At 40.9% G+C, this 16,276-nt stretch overlaps 1 protein-coding gene across 1 annotated transcript; it reads right to left on the reverse strand.

Annotated features, from left to right (window-relative positions):
• Positions 1 to 6,578: 6,578 nt before the first annotated feature.
• On the reverse strand, positions 6,579 to 16,136 carry zgc:63863 (uncharacterized protein LOC393372 homolog). The gene is made up of 10 exons (XM_046417991.1): positions 15,895 to 16,136; positions 14,808 to 14,862; positions 14,188 to 14,318; positions 14,015 to 14,095; positions 13,055 to 13,241; positions 12,824 to 12,925; positions 10,398 to 10,539; positions 8,965 to 9,149; positions 7,726 to 7,835; positions 6,579 to 6,866 (listed from the first exon to the last, which is right to left on the reverse strand). Exons 1-10 carry the CDS (start codon positions 15,962 to 15,964, stop codon positions 6,700 to 6,702), a joined length of 1,230 nt encoding a protein of 409 aa, XP_046273947.1. The 5' UTR covers positions 15,965 to 16,136; the 3' UTR covers positions 6,579 to 6,699.
• Between the last annotated feature and the right edge of the window lie 140 nt (positions 16,137 to 16,276).

Genomic DNA, 16,276 nt, shown 5'->3' on the forward strand with positions numbered 1-16,276 from the left:
GGCACCAACACTACCGGCCATAGACAACGTGTTCTCCAGATGTTGTTGCTGGTTTGGATCTGGTATATAGTTGTTCTATATCCAGATATCAAAATACCAAAAATCTGGGTTTAATTACCTTGAGTGATGGAGCTTCACTGATGAGGCAACCATGTTTATTTGGTTTTCAGACACTTCAGATAAATGAGAGAAAAATCTGAGTATCCCAGTTGTAATTACTGGTGGAACTTGGGTGCAAATATGAACATTATTACCAATTTGAAAACTGGCAATTATAACTCTGATGACATGTACACAGCATTAGAATATTTTCGCACAGATACGAGATCCCAAGGTCAAGAACGAATCCTCTTGCTCCCTTTCCTGTCTGTTTCCGGTGAAGAAAAAGCAAATGTGATGTGATAAACTTCAGTTAATCAGGGTCTGGCTTTTGTGCATATTGTGATCATTCCAAAATGTCACTTTCCCCCCTGATAATTACCACTGATTTTCATGAATTTTTTAAACATTGCCATGTAGCCAGTTAATTAAAGCTTTGGCTCAGTTCCAGAGTTACAAACCATAGGGACAAGATCAACTCAATCAATTCAAAAAACGTACACGAAACAGGCAACGCGGAGCTTATTTTGTCCAACGAATGAATTAACATGAAAGTCATTTTGTCACAGCTCAGCAGTTGAAGTTGAGGTGTTGCTGCTCCTCTTATTGGAGCCACTAAGGTTGTGTAAGAGCACGCATGTGTGTGTCACCAGGGGGAAAAAAAAGCATCAGACAGACCCCTGGAGCAGCTGCTGCCCCCCAGCTTGTGCAATGTTTCAAACACACACACACACACACACACACACACACAGATAGGCCGTGTTTTATTCTGCTTGCTCACACATACATGCAGTACCTACTTCTTTCTTTAGCAACTTCAACTCCCTCCCTTTGTGTTCTTTAACTGTGGGTGCTAGAGAAGATGCACACACACACACACTCATACTGTTGCTGAGCTTATGCAACCTCACAGGAAGCCCAACTGAAATGCTTCATTTACCAACAGATGATCAAATGCAAGGAAGAAAAAAAAATCTCATCTGTGCTATTTAGGTTGAATCCCTGCAAGCCAAAATGCAGGTTCAGGGCAAAGTGTGCATAATCATTTAGTGTTGAAATTAAGGTTGTAATACCTCCACACAGCGCAGTGTGTAGATTCAGACCCTCTCCACATCTGCTCTCAGCTCTCATCAGGCCCACACTCTCCTCCACTACAGCTCATTAGAATCCTCAAGAGACTGTGCTTAAATACATGCTCTCCAAGACCTCGGCTACCTCGAGCACGTCCACCAGATGTCCTCTTCTTCATCTCTCCTCATCCCTCGCTCCTCTTTAACCCTCGCCTTTCTGCCTCACCTCATGTCTCCGATTTGCTCCCTGTCTCTAGTCGTCTCCCCGGGGGTCAGACAGACAGATGCGCAGCCTTGTTCTGCTCAAGCACACGCACACAAAAACACATTTCTGACCTCATTTCTCCAAGGAGGCCAGTTAAACAGAGCCTATGAAAAGACAACAGCTGTACAGTACCAACAGACACAAAGGGAGACGAAGAGATCTTTGTTTTTATTTTTCCTTTAGAACTGGACAGCGACAAACACAGCGGCTGGATTTTTTAAATTAAAAACGTTACGGTTCAGCAACTTTAAATTTAATTGCTGATATTTTTGATGAACAATCTTTCCCATAGAAAGAAGAAAAACTCAGGGTGATGTATTCAGATTTCTCATTTTGTGCAACCAACAGTTGGAAATCCCAAAGATATTCAGTCCAAAGTCCAAACTGTTTGAGCAGGTTTGTTCAGGTCAAAATCAGTCTTAAAAAAAAAATGTGACCAACAGCTCCCGAGAAAACTTGTAAATCAACTCTGAGTTAAGAAAATGAACGTTGACACCGTAAACAAGTGTTTTCTTCATCTTTTTTTTTTTTACTTCAGACAAAAACAGCTTCATCTATCACAGATATGCCTCAGCACAAGGTGCAAAGAATCCGATATGTTCAAGGATACAGTCTGTAACCGTGATATGACAAACATGCATTAAAACGCCCGCACAAGTCATACATAAGCACACACATGTAAATAAGGACTTAGATTATTCTCAGTCAAAGCATTTGGTGTGATCTCCTTCTGGGAGATTTCTGGACCTGAGGGGAGAACAAAGCAGTCATGAGAGGCTCAACACAAGCTCATATGAGAGTTCAAATTCAGGCTCTTCATCACACTACAGTGAGCTCTGATCAAACCCAATTCAACTGAAAAAAAAAAAATCATCATTTTATGTTTCTACTTTTTATTTATTTTATTTTTTCATTCAACAGCAGCAAAATGAGTTTTTGTTTCCAAAATTTCTCTGTTTGAACAGTCGTTTCATAATCAGCATAAAAATGATCAGATCCAGTCAACTTATTAAAAGTCCTTTGAGTGAATCATCTACGGGATTTTGCTTGTTTATTTGGCAAACAGATTTAACAGAATGGATAGTAGGTGGAGTGCAAAACAGCCTCAAAATCTTTGCAGATGTGACCTGATATCAAGTGAGACAAAAGGATGTTGAAAATGCAGTGAAAAGGCATTGATTAAATGTGAAATATTTAACTTGCCATGAACAGAGCTCATTAATAAAAAAAAACCATCACACTTCAGTCAAATGAAACAGCGTTCTTCTATCTTCCGTTTACTTCTTCTACATGAGTCTGCACAGTGCTTCTGTTGACTTTAACGGCCCTAAACCTGTTTTGTCTTTTAGACATGCGATCAATCCATCTTCTTTATTTTACATCTTGGTTGGTTTCATTCAAACCAAGCAACACCCTTCAATCATTTTTCATCTAAAGCTTCTGCCAGACTGACACCAATGCAGGTGTTGGTGTAGGTGTTTGAGTGTGAGGGGGGGAAAAAAGACAAGCAAAAAAGCGTCTTAAGCACGCCAAGAGCCAGGGGCAGGAATTAAATCCTCATTATGATCTGGCACCACCACCACCACCACCTCCACCGCTGTCTCCCAGTATGAGCATGAGTATGAGTGTGTGCAGCTCTACATGGCACTACAACGCTAATACAAACTGTACAGTAGCATCTGGACTTATGTATAAAGATCACAGAGCAGGGTTGTTTCTTTCCCTGCATACTTATGTTTTAGGCACTGAATGAAACGCAAGCAAAAAAGATTACAGCCAAGAAACTGCTCTATTAAAAATGAATAACGACAGTTTTTGTATCAGTCCTGTGTATCCGCGTATCGTAGACGCACAATCACATAAAATCACTTTAAATGTGCAGCCAGTGCTTACAGAATTCACTTCACTGCAGAGAGAGCAATGTGTGTGTAATGAGAGCATGACACACATCAATGCCAACCATGCACCATATGATGTTTAAAGTTCCCTTTGCAATGTCATTTGTTTACTACTATAATCTAAGATGTGAGCTGGGTACATGAGCCAAACATTTTAAGGTACAGTTTGACATTTTGGGACGTTCACCTTCTTGTTCTCTGCTGGTTTCAATCTAGACGAGCAGACTGAAACTCTTTATTCAAACTGATGCATACCAAGTGCAGGAGCCTCCTGAAGTCTCTGCTGGTTGCCTGACAAACTCAACCCCCTTAAATCCACTTGTTGTTTTAAGTTTTGTTAATATGGATTGAACACACGACATACAGTGTAACGTGTTAAATGCTGAACTTCAAAAGATGCTGGCAGGTGATTTTTTTTTGTTATATTTAGAGAGAGCCACCCCCACCCCCCTTTCCTGTAGCTTCTTATGTAGTGGAGTTTATCTCCTCACTCAGCTTTGGGCAAGAAAGCAATTAGGCATATTTCCCAAAATGTCAAATTAACTTCTAGTGTGATTCATAATGACTGACCAGACACAGTATTTTATATGCAAAATAACTGGGTCACCTTTAAAAATAGAAACCTTCTGATGGTGACTGGTGATAATTGCAAACATAATAATCTCTTTTAGTGTACCACATATTCATTTTAAATACACATTCATAAAACCTGATTAAATGTTCAAATAAATAGCCAATCAGATTGTTGCTCTTAAAATAAATAACGAGACAGTTTATATTGAGGTGCCTCAAGCACCAAAACAAAAACAAACAAAACAGAAGATGCCCCAAGGAAACTGACCTGTGATTAAAGCTAACATTTTCCATCTCATATCTCTCTCTTTCACGCATGCACACACACGCACTTACTCAACCATAAACATACATTTGAAGCATTTAACTGCATGAGATGTTTTACATGACACAGAACTTGTCAGAATGAGACATTTGGGGGCCATTTTAAAACTGACTGACTAGATGTCTGAAGCCTAACTGGCCTGCAGCCCAGCTGACTACCTGAGTTACAGGCTATTAATTAATTTATTGACTGACTGATTATCATCAGTCAAGAAGCCTGCAACCAACTACTCTGTGGAGTGATTAACCAATTAATTGGCTGGATGGCAGGTCTTATCAGGTTGCCCTGAAGCTATAAAATGTGACTCTCAGAGAACTCTAGATTAACAGGCATAAATACTGCTAAATTAACACACCAGTTGAATTTATCCACCACCCTCAACGGCGCAAACTTCACATCCAACTGTGCAAAAAATGAGACACATTCACCACAGATGAGGACGGAGAAAAGTGGTGTGACTCTCGTGAAGTTGTGTTAACATATGCTGCAGCTTGGCTACATGCTAGTAAAAGCTGATAAATGATTCAGACTATAAGCCAACGAGCAGAGCAGGCACTGCTGTTTGGAGGAACGCCTGTGATCTGTACATGTGTATGTACCTCAGGTGGAAACAGCCTGTATTATTAATATTCACTTGTCAGGTTATGAAACTCTGTTTACATTTATGGTCAAACTTTGGTCCACTAATATAAAACGTATTTGTGGGATTTTTTTGTAATGATGCAGGTAGTTTACTTTTTCTACTATCAAAAGAATTAAAAAACACTTTCTTCCTTGGCATATGTTAAAATAATCTATCCTTAGCACTAAAATCCAATTTTTAAGTGAATCTACAGTATTAAATAGTGAGCAGAAATGGAAGGTTGAAGAAGAACTGAGTACTTGTACTGTAGTTTTGTTGACGGCTGTTCTGGGTGGATGTTGGCGCAAACCTGCTAAATATTTTAAGAATGTAAAAGTACTGGTGTCTTCCCCATATTCACTCAGCAGTGGTTGGCCACAGCAGCCTGAAAACTCCAGAAAATGTAAAAATAACATTTAAAAAAAATATATAATTTTGGATTTTAATACCTTCCTGGAAAATGCATACGCAAAACACCCACGACTCGCAATGAGTGCTGTCTGCTAACACTGTGTGATGTTTACATTTTTGGGAGCTCGCTTTGTGTGCCAAACTCTACTGTAAATGTAACTCGCTGACACCTGGAATAAAGTCATTAATACCAGTGGCTCACAGGCAAAATCTCTCCCTCCAACCCCCTCCCCTACCCCTCCCTGTTCTCCTTCTTCGCTCATAACTGGAAGCTTTCAGCAGAAAACACTGCTCTTTAATAATTTGTATTCATGTGTCATCGTTGCTGGCTATGGGCACTTTTGGCTCTCAGATATGACTGCTCATCCAACAAGCGCATTAAAATGAACCTTCAACAGAAATGCAACGAAACCAGCATGACAGTCTAGAAGAGTTATCAGCAAAAATAATCAGCTAACAGGAGCACACACGGAGGCGCATGTAAAATCTTACACCAATGGTGACGTGTGACCAATAGCCTGAAAAAGTATAATGTGTTAAGTGCCTCATATGCATGGATGGACTGAGAGGCAATGGGCCCCCAAAGAACAAACACGTAAGAGCCTTCATCACAACTCCTGCCTAGGAGCAAGAGGCCCAGACTGAGAGAGACTCAAAATGACTACATGTTCATACCACTGTGTTCGTTTTACGTCTGCGGTCATTTTGAGTCTCTCTTGGAATTCTTCCAAGTCTCTTTATGGTTATTTTACATCTATTTGTGGTTGTTGTGTGTCTCTTGCAGGTCTTTCAAATCTCATTTGTGTCTCATTGTGGTGATTTTGTGATTCCCACTGGTCATTTTGTCTCTCTTCGGTTATTCTGGGACCTTTGTAGACATTTCGCATCTGTTTGTGGTAATTTTGCGTCTCTTTATGGTAATTTAACTCTCGGTATTTGATTTTTCTTTGTGATCCTTTTTCGTTTCTAAATGGTTAAATTTTTTTTTTTATCTCTTCGTGGTAGTTTTATTGGTTTGTCAAAAGGAAACAATACAAGTCACTTCACACAGAAGCTCTGGCCAAAGGGTCCAAGCATCTTTTTTTGAAAAGTCACTCAAACGACAGTCGGTCTATTGAGTTATCCATCCATGGTCACACGTGGTATGAAGTCTGGGTTACTCATTCAGAAACATACCACACACACATGAACACACATCCTGAGGCTGACTAGTGGTTAACATATGTTCTTTGTGGTTGAGTAGCAACAACCTGTTTGGCATCAAGATAACCGACCTCCTCTGCTTTTCTCCAATGAATTTCAAGTCTTCATCATCTTTGTTTGCGTATGTACGTTTGTTTAGATTTAATCCACCTGAAGAGCAGACGTGTGTCTGCTGCCTCCATGTTTTACCGTGAGTTTCTCACAGTGTAAATCTGCAAGATGTACACGATGCATCAGAACAGTTGTAATAACACCTCAGGTCCCCAGTCCATTGCCGTCTGAGCCACAGCGATCACGGCCGCCCCGAGCGTCGCGGACAGCCCCCACACTGCCATCTTCAACATCTTGTTCCCCTTCCCCCACAGCTGGCCTCGGTCCCGGGACGAAGCTGCTTGCAGGCCTGAGTGTCGAGAGGATATGAGCACAGAACAAGGAGGTGGGGGTCAGAGTGTGAGGAGTGGACACATGGAGGGGTAAAGAGGATTCAAAATGCTGGACGCAGAACCAAGTGAGGCTCGAGCTGCATTTTGTTACAGATATTGAAAGCCAGGGGATGTCAAAATACCAGGAGTGGAGACAGGGAGGAGACAACACACAATAAATGAAGTATTAAACAATCATGATCTTTGCACAGTTGGTCGAAGTGTTGAATCAACATCATGGTCATGTTGGAGGCCACAGCTCGTGGTACTGTTGAATTGTTATACAGGGAGGTTCTAAGTTCAGTCATCTCTTGTTTAACGTTTAGGTATTCAAGCTCTCTGACTCTCATTTATTGTCTGCCACAGTAAAATCAGGAGGTGCTATGGATCGGCTCTCTTTCTGTCCGTTATGCTCTTGGATGCTGCTAATTGAATTTTGATGAAACTACAGGGAATAATGAGCATCACTTTATGGGAATAAAGCATCTCTTTGTTCTGTTCTGGCATAGTTAAATTTTTATTTGATTGGTCTGGTGGGGGTACTACATCATTTGTTTACTTGTTATTGATTGGCCCAAAGGGGGGCAGAGTGCGGGGGATGACATATTTACTGCTGCCTTGTTTTGAAGAATTATGCTGTGTGGATCCATCAAACGATTTTGATGGTCAGGTTGGAAAGTTTGCTCTTACAATATCACAGTCCATATTAATTTCTTCCCAACTTCAAAGAATATCCATCAAAAACTGGCTTCATTCTTCTGCACTTGCCTCTGTACTGTCTGTGTGTGTGGAGTCCTCCTTCACAGGCAGTAATAAGATTAAAGTTACTATTTTTACCGTGTCTGGAGGTGGTGGAGCCGTGGGCCTTGGTGAGGCGTTGGAGAACAGAGTCAGGCCTCTGGTGGAGGGTGGAGAGCTGAAAGGCCTGGAAGGTGCTGATGGACAGGCTAGAGACAGAAAGCAGAGGAAAAGAAGGATGGAAAGAGGGAGGGAGAGTTAGTCGGTGAAAGGGAACAGAGTGGACAAGCTGTAATGATACGAAGACTGGGGGTCAAACTGATGGATTAAAACCAGGTGAGGGGAAAAAGTGACAGACAAGTTGAAAGACCTGTTAACTCTACTAGCACCCATGTATTATGAGACACGAGTATCTTTCAGTTTCTGTCAATCAAGGTCTCGTGTCAGTGGTGTCACTTCCGCTACTGAACGATAGCTATGAGTAACACTGAAGGACAACAAAATGGACTGATGGAGAGACCTTGCACACAGAGACACAGAAAGTATAGTCCTGTATCCAATGATTCCTCCCAAGTAATAAAATTGGTCACATGCATGGTTAAGCACACACACACACACACACACTCTCTCTTGCTCTTATGTATCAGCCACTGGTCTGGTTGTGTTTTTAGAGCACCCCCTGTTGGTCACTGAGGGAAGTACATCATTATACTTTACCACCTCAAAATACTTCTATCAAGTAAACAATTTATATTCCAGTGTTCAGAAGAAACGAAAAGTAACATAACAAGTGAAGGTTCAGGAGCCGTTTTAATAGCTGATTATTTGCTCCAGTCACGTTATTAAGCAAACAGTCACTGTGTGTCTTTCTCTCATCATGTAAACTGAAGATAATATATCTGTGATGTGACGTTTTTCTAAATTGTTTTACGACATCAAATTCAAAAAATCATTTTTTATTTTATTTGATAATGGAAATAATTCTTTTTGCAGCCCTAAATGCACAACAAACTGATTAACTATTAGAGAAAGACATCAAAACTACTGTTCTCTCAGTGTTTTTCCCCATCTTGCTTGGGGAGTCAGATGTGCATCACACAATTGCAACAAACACATTTTATTCATATAACACAGTGGGCTTTGCATCCGGACCTTGAATTTAGATGAGACAGTTAATGTAGATGTATGTATTTATCTAACCTCACTAAGTATGCCTCTTTTAAAAGAGGAATATTGGTCCTTTTTTTAAATCTGTGGTATACTGTATGTTTACATATTTTGGTGTTTCATTATTCATAGTAGTAGTGATATTTTCAGTTTTTATTATTGTCTCCTCACCTCTTGTGAGACTGCAGTGCTGCCCGCCTGGCCAGTAGAGATGGAGGGTACTGCTCGAACAGGTCCTGGGCCTGGCCAATCAGGAGTTCATATGGGAGATCCTGGGGGATGCGAGAGAGGAGGTGGTGGACCATGGCCATGTCACATTCAGTCTGCTTCACCTCCTTCTCTCTGTGCAACACAATCTGAGGAGTGGGGGTAGGGGGGTTAGTTTGAACACCTGAAGCTGTGCTCACTGGTTAACCTGGGAGCAAACATGAGTTAGACTCTTCATGCAGCACTCTGCGGAGTTTCACTGACACTAGCGAGCGTTCACGGCAGATGAAGGGTTAACTACCACATGCTGTGCACTGCACTCAGCCTTGGAGGAAACATGAACTACATTCTGCTTTGTTGCCTCACACACTTCAAACAGAACTCTCCCTCTGCCCAGCTCCCCTACCACCCCCACCCCCCAAACACACACACACACACAGCAAATGAGCACAAATGAACACACTAATCAACATGCAAAGAATGCTTCAGTTTCACACTGAAATAAACGCAAGTATGCATGTACATACACATACAATATATAGGCAAAAGTATCCAGACAGTCCTCTTCATGGGGCTGTTTTTCAGGGGTTGGGCTCAGCCCCTCACTTCCAGTGAAGGGAAATCTTAATGCTTCAGCACACCAAGACATTTTGGACAATGCTATGCGTCTGACTTCATAGCAACAGTTTGGGGAAAAACCTTTTCTACTCCAGCATGACTGTGCCCCAGTACACAAAGCAACATCCATGAAGACATGGCTGGATGAGTTTGGTGTGGAAGAATTTGACTGGCCTGCACGAGTCCGGATTTCAACCCCATCCGACACCTTTGGGATGAACCAGAAGGGCAATTGCAAACCGCGGCTTATCGTTCAACATCATTGTTGAATTTCCCTCTGGATCAACAAAGTATCTATCTATCTATGGGTGTCTGACCTCAATGCTCTACTGAATGAATGGGCAAAAAATCCCACAGAAACACAAATCTTGTGGAAAGCTTTCCCAGAAGAGGGGAAGCTGTTAGGGCTGCAAAGGGGCCTACATATTTAACAGTTTCAGAGAGTAACAAGTGAAAAAAGTCTCAAATCTAAAAATGTTTCTCTGTCTCTCACTCAGCTCTCCTTGTCACTGATGCATCATTTTACCTCGCCCTCCCCCTTTATCTCTCCCTCTGTCCATCCTTTTCTACGTTCCCCTCTTTCACTCTCTGTCTCATCTGTTCATTAGGAAGGATCTAATTAACTACTCCAATGACTTCACAGTACTCTGCCTTGCTGTGTGCATTAATATACAGTATGAGTGTGTTGTGTTTGTGTTTGTGTGTGAGCAACCTGGATTACTGACAATACAAAGCTACAGGCTCTCGTTCATTTCCTGTCGGCCTCTGTGGCTTCTTACCGTAGCAGCGAGGTAGATGGGCATCAGTGGGTGTGAGGACAGGAAGAAGTCGTACAGTCTCAGGGTGTGTTTGAACTCTGACAGCACGTGGCCAAACCATGTGATGAGCCAGGACAGTGCAAAGATGGTTCCCACCTCCGCTCTAAAAAGAAGGGGTAAATATATAAAGAGATGCATGCAAACGGGAGAACACAAGTCTGTCTGACACGCTTCCAATTAGGAATCAACCAACATGTTTCTTTCAGGATTGACAGCGATACAAACTATTAGTCTGGGAGGCCATGACCAATATTCCAAACCAATACACATTCACAGTAAAAATAAATATCTTAGTTTCAAAGCATAGAATGATTGAATGTACAGTAAGTACAGTTTACTCAAGTGTTAAATTTAATTACGATTCTATTTCCAGTTCTTTTAGTTTCTGTTTTCTTCCCCTCCCTGATTTTTATTACACTACATGTATCCGAATAACTTTATTTACTAGCAGATTCATGATATAAATATGTCAAAAATATAAATAAAAATAAATACTAATACGACAAAAAACAAAGATTTGGACAATCAGGAAAATGCAGAATATCATCTCAGGTAATCAGTCTATGGCTACTCTTATTGTTATTCTGTTTAATTTTAATTTAACATGGAAAACCTAAGAGAATATATGGCCAGATTATCCTGTTCTTCTGTTTTACAGGCAACTAGTGGCTTCTGTTCATTTCAGTTTGGCTGATGAAAATCATCTCATAAAGACACCATCACACAAGTCAGAACAAAGCACGAGTCTCTCCAAAGTAACTAATGGTACCCAAAGAGGTGGTAAGTGGTGTGTAGTGCTGTAAAGTAAAAACTTTTCAGTCAGTTGGAGAAATGTACTGGTATGATTCGTCTAACATTAACGAAAAGAACACTTGAATTGAGCGAAATTTTAGAGCACTCGTGAGACACAGAATAAATTAATTACTGGTCAAAGCAGAGGCTGAGAATATGGATCAGGCCCCACATGTGCTGGAGCCGATGATTCCTCTCCACTGTCCGGTTTCCTTAGACGTTCAAACCTGTCTTTGAAATGGTAACACAGGTTTTGTCTTTTCAACTGACCCCGAGACATGCAGAGGTCATGTTTTAGAGCTAATAAAACTCCTCCAAAGCCACAGAAGACGTCACACAAGCTTGATCTATAAGATGACATTTAACAGTTTGATCCAACATCGAGGTTGCAAGACTTTCTCATGATCCCATCAATATCTACAATTCCTTTACCTTCTCATACCTGTGCTCTCCTCTGCCTTACTTTCCTGTGTTCTGACATAAATATGCAGTTATTTTTGACAGAGTCAGAGTAAAATGAATACTCTCAGAGCTTGCTGATAAATATTGGATAGGAACATTCAGAAAGGAAGAAGGATGAGAACAAGAGGAAGGGAGCGACAAACGAAAGGAAACCGGTGGGGGTGATGGACGGAGGGGGTTGCAAAGGGCAGGGAGTATGATGTGTGACGAGAGGGACACGAAAGAGATAAAAGGAAGTGTGAGAGAGGGAGAAATAAAGGAACAAAGAATACAAGTAGGAGCAGTAGGAGAAGGAGGTTAGAGGAAGTGGAAGTGCTCAAGAAAAAAAAAAAAAAAAAGAGAGAGTTCCTAACTTTGAAGCGTGGGTGTTGTTTATCCTGACGTTTTTCTGCGAGTGCAATGTCTGATTTTTTTGGTGCTTTCTTTTTCCGTTTGCGTGAGCCTGTATGCGAGTAGACAGGTAATTTGCAAATATGGAGGTTGCCAGTACAGCATCAATTATGCACAAGCAACAAGACAGCAGGAGTACTGTAGAGGCAGCTGCGCACGCACACACACACACACACACACTTGCATGCACTCACATGCACACACATTAAAATACCTTTAATGATGATACTCAGTCCTCCCTACACACCCAAACATTAACCTACAGTACTTGGTCCTATCTTAAAATGCTTTTTTTTCTGTGTTGTTTCAAAAAACTGCTAAAAGATCATGAATCATTTTTTGGCTAATTACACCTCACAAATAAAGGTAATCGTGGTGCACACCTTGGTGGGACAGAAAAGCCTCTGAAACAGCTGTTGGACCATCTGACAGAAGAGGTCCCCAATGACACCTACTGGTGCATTTTCAATTCAAAAACAAAACATTCGGGTCTTTGTCTCTGCATGACACTCACAACTGAAAGTCAACACTTTGATGCCCTCTAGTGGTTGATACTGACGTTACATCGTGTCCAAATTGGCTTAAAATAGGCACACTCAAATTTGGTAGGACAAGAGCAAAATGTCATCAAAACTTGGAGGTGCATCCTGCTCCAACAAACAGCCAAAAGTTTGTTCTTGGCAACAGGACATAAGCACCAGCTAGCATCCACTGGGCAGCTTTGCGTGTGAAAGAATGTGTACCTGATCATGAAGTCATGTAGTTCTTTATCAACTTGTTCCAATATAGGCATCAGGTAGTTTAAAATATGTTTAGTGCTGTCCATGGTAGGATCCATGAAATCCCTACAGAAGACAGACGCAAGTGAAATACTACTGTTGAACAATTCTGAATGAAACTGATAGATTGCAGATTTGATAAAAAGAAAAAAAGTTGCCTAGATAAACAGAATTATTAAAGAAAAACTAAACAACCTGAGATGGTAATTGGATAGTGTGTCCAGCATGGCGATGGTCATCCGCTCCCCAACTACCAGCAGCAGAGAGACGGCCACATCGTGGTAGCCTTGGTAGTAATGAAGCTGAGGGTTGCGTTTCAAAACCTCCAGTATGATGTCAATCAGCTGCTCCTGAAGCACGGCTCTCTCTGTGGCTGGCATACCTGAGGGAGAGTCAAAGATCAGGATGAGGATGGGTTATGATGTATATATTACATATTAGCGATCAGTTTGGACAAGACTTGGGTATTGAATATGGAGTCGGGGCGGCACGGTGGGTTCCCTCTGCGTACTTCAGATTCCTCCAACAGTCTGACTACACGCAGGTTAGGTTAACTGGTGATTCAAAATTGCCCATAGGTGTGAATGTGAGCATGAGCGGTTTATTTGTCTCTGTATGTCAGCCCTGTGATGAACTGGCAACTTGTCCAGGGTGATGGATGGATGTAGTGAGTCTACATAGATGCTGTGCATCAACTATCTTCTGCAATTGGTAGTAACAGCATACAGTCGACACACTGATCCCAGTTTTTGATCTCCAGTTTTTTTATAGCGTAGAGAGCTTACATCTTTTAGAAGCAAAACAACATCAAATCCTGTCCAAGTATTTTTCATTTGCTGCTTCTTCCTGCAAGGAAAGTTTAAATTGTCAACACCACAAGTAAATGGAACTGAACTGACAGTATCTCAGTGAGATGAAACACTTTTCTCTGTTGCTCTCCTAACTTTGTGATTTTGGCTGACAACACAGGCATCTTGTGACATAAGAATCTTCCCTGATGCAGCTTTTACTCTGTTCATTAATAATTAAACCTTGCCAGACATCTGCATGTTATTGTAAGTATGGGAGTACATTTTGATAAATGGTTCTCTGAGTTCTGCTGCTATCTTTAGATATAACACACAGACACAGACACACACACACACACACTCAAACCTTTCGGGAACCGCTTCATGGACCTCCTGACATCCAGGACTACTTGGTTGTAGTCCTTGTGGTTTTGCCTCACATCTCGACCTACAGCAAAAGAGATTTTGTTATTTTTGCTGTTGGCAGTATTATGTAGTATACATCAAACCAGTGAATATTGGTTTCACTTAAGCACTCACCAGGTTTATGTGGCAGCTCATACACATTGATGTTGAGCAGTTTGGGCCAGACTTTCCTCCTCAGTTCATCGGTGAGCAACCCTCCTTTACTGGCTGCTGCTCTCCTCAGGGTCTCAATGTCCACAGGGTCACTGCACATTCAAAATTTAGAACTGGTCTCTGTTCACTAGTATAAGTCATATTTATTTTCTCAAAACAAGTGAAATCAGCGAATGGCTTAAAATATCAACTGTGTTACATAATGGTATAAAAAGTAAACTCTTAAAAAGTAGGATATGACACTAAATTACTTGCTAAAAACAGATAATTATTCAGCACAGAACTAGCTTCTAACAAGTCATAATTTGAATGTGGATTATGTATATTTAAACTGTTGTTGTGTTGTTTTTATGCAACAAAACCTGAATTCACAACCACTCAGTTCTACATGAGCTTTCCTGTGCTATCAACATGTCTCCTGAATCAAATCATCAGACTGTTCTTTTGGGCACATGAGAATAACCTTCATGTGTGAAATCAGCTTAGTATGAAGTGATGAAGGTCACTGTCTGGCATTCAGGGCAGAAGAAAGAACAAGCACCCATAATAAGCAAACTGTGACAGACAATTATTATTTTAACCTGATCAAAGCCTGATGGATCTCAGCCAACTTCTGTTTCCTCCCACAGTCTGGTTCTGTAAAAGAGGACAGAAAAGATGAGGAAAAGAGAAGGAAAGACAAATGGGGTGAAAGAGGGAGGGAGAGTAAACGTGACAGGGAGAAAGAAAATTTTCAGGAATGAAAAACAGCAGAGATAAAGTGAAAGGTGAACAAAGAAAAAGATGGTGGGTGATATGAGATGTTGGGAGGGAGACACAAGCGGAAGAAAAGAAAGGGAAAGAGGAAACATAAGGGTGAGGGAGAGAGGGATAGAAATATGAGGGGAGAGAAAGAGAAGAAGGAAATCATTGTGGAAGGAGAGAAAACGTGTTGGGTTTCCAAACGGAGGGTAGCAATAAGCATGAAACATACATAAAGACATGCACTTAAAAAAGTAAAGTTTCTAAGGCTGAGACAAATAAGTGACCCACAATCAAATCAGGATATATATATTTTTTTTAATTTGCAATACATTTACTGAAAAGCGTCACTGTTTTTATTAAAATCTGGAGTATGGTTTTTACAAGCAAAGAACTTTGTTGTTTTGAATTTTCTGCTCGACATAATTTGATTTTCCTTCTTGAATCTGAGTGTTTAGATGCCTTAAACAAAATAATTAAACCAAAGTACTGTGTTGACGGTTTTTGTTTCTTTTTTGTTTTGTTTAAAACATAGTCCCTCTTCCTCTGTCTAGCTAACAGCTCCAACTTTCCAAGCTGTCCAAGTTGGCTGACAGGTTGCCACGCAAGCACCACTGTCAGACAAGAAGCTAACGTTTACTTTGAATTTAAACAACAACCGCGTTTAAAAGCCGCTTGGGAAAATAGTGGAGAACTTGTGTCTTTTACTGTAACTGGTGTCATCTAGCTGCAGTAATGGGATTAAGTTCATTGGCACGTCGCCACACAGAATGGACTGACCAAGTGTCTGTCTGTAGGCTATAGGTAAAGTACAAAGATACAAGCGAGTATACAGGCCACTTTTAATGAAAGAACTAGCTTTGCGTGATTAGTCTGTATTTATGTACGTTGATCACACACTACCAAGGTGTCTGCTGGTTGGCTTACCTCTTGAGACAGACCCATTCCCATTCACCCAAACTGCTGCGTTTTGTTTCTTCCTCTTGAGCCTTTTCATCTCTTTTAAAAATTGATCACCGAATGACGAAGTTTGTATTGTGCCATCGGCAAACTGAAAAACAGAAATTATTTCTCTAAACAGGTAAAGAGACTGACAATATTTGGCTATTCGTAAACGATTCTCTTCACAGCTGTCGACGAAAGAATCAATCTACCCTGAGTTCACCCAGCTACAATCCAATTGGGTAGAAATGACACGTGACACAGTGCACGAATACCATTGGCTGTCGACTTGAATTGCAAGCTACCTTGACTGTAGTTCTGATATTTTAGCTATTGTAGTATTTAATATAATAAAACTTTATATAAA

The sequence above is a fragment of the Scatophagus argus genome, chromosome 17, assembly GCF_020382885.2.
Source record: "Scatophagus argus isolate fScaArg1 chromosome 17, fScaArg1.pri, whole genome shotgun sequence".
NCBI lineage: Eukaryota > Metazoa > Chordata > Actinopteri > Scatophagidae > Scatophagus > Scatophagus argus.

Bases quoted from the DNA above. Each gene is read 5' to 3' on its own strand.
- zgc:63863 (XM_046417991.1), bottom strand. From the start codon at position 15,964: ATGAAAAGGCTCAAGAGGAAGAAACAAAACGCAGCAGTTTGGGTGAAT. The intron at 14,863-15,894 runs GTAAGCCAACCA...CCTCTTTTACAG, and splicing joins GAATGGGTCTGTCTCAAGAG to AACCAGACTGTGGGAGGAAA. The intron at 12,926-13,054 runs GTTGTTTAGTTT...TGTCTTCTGTAG, and splicing joins CTATCCAATTACCATCTCAG to GGATTTCATGGATCCTACCA.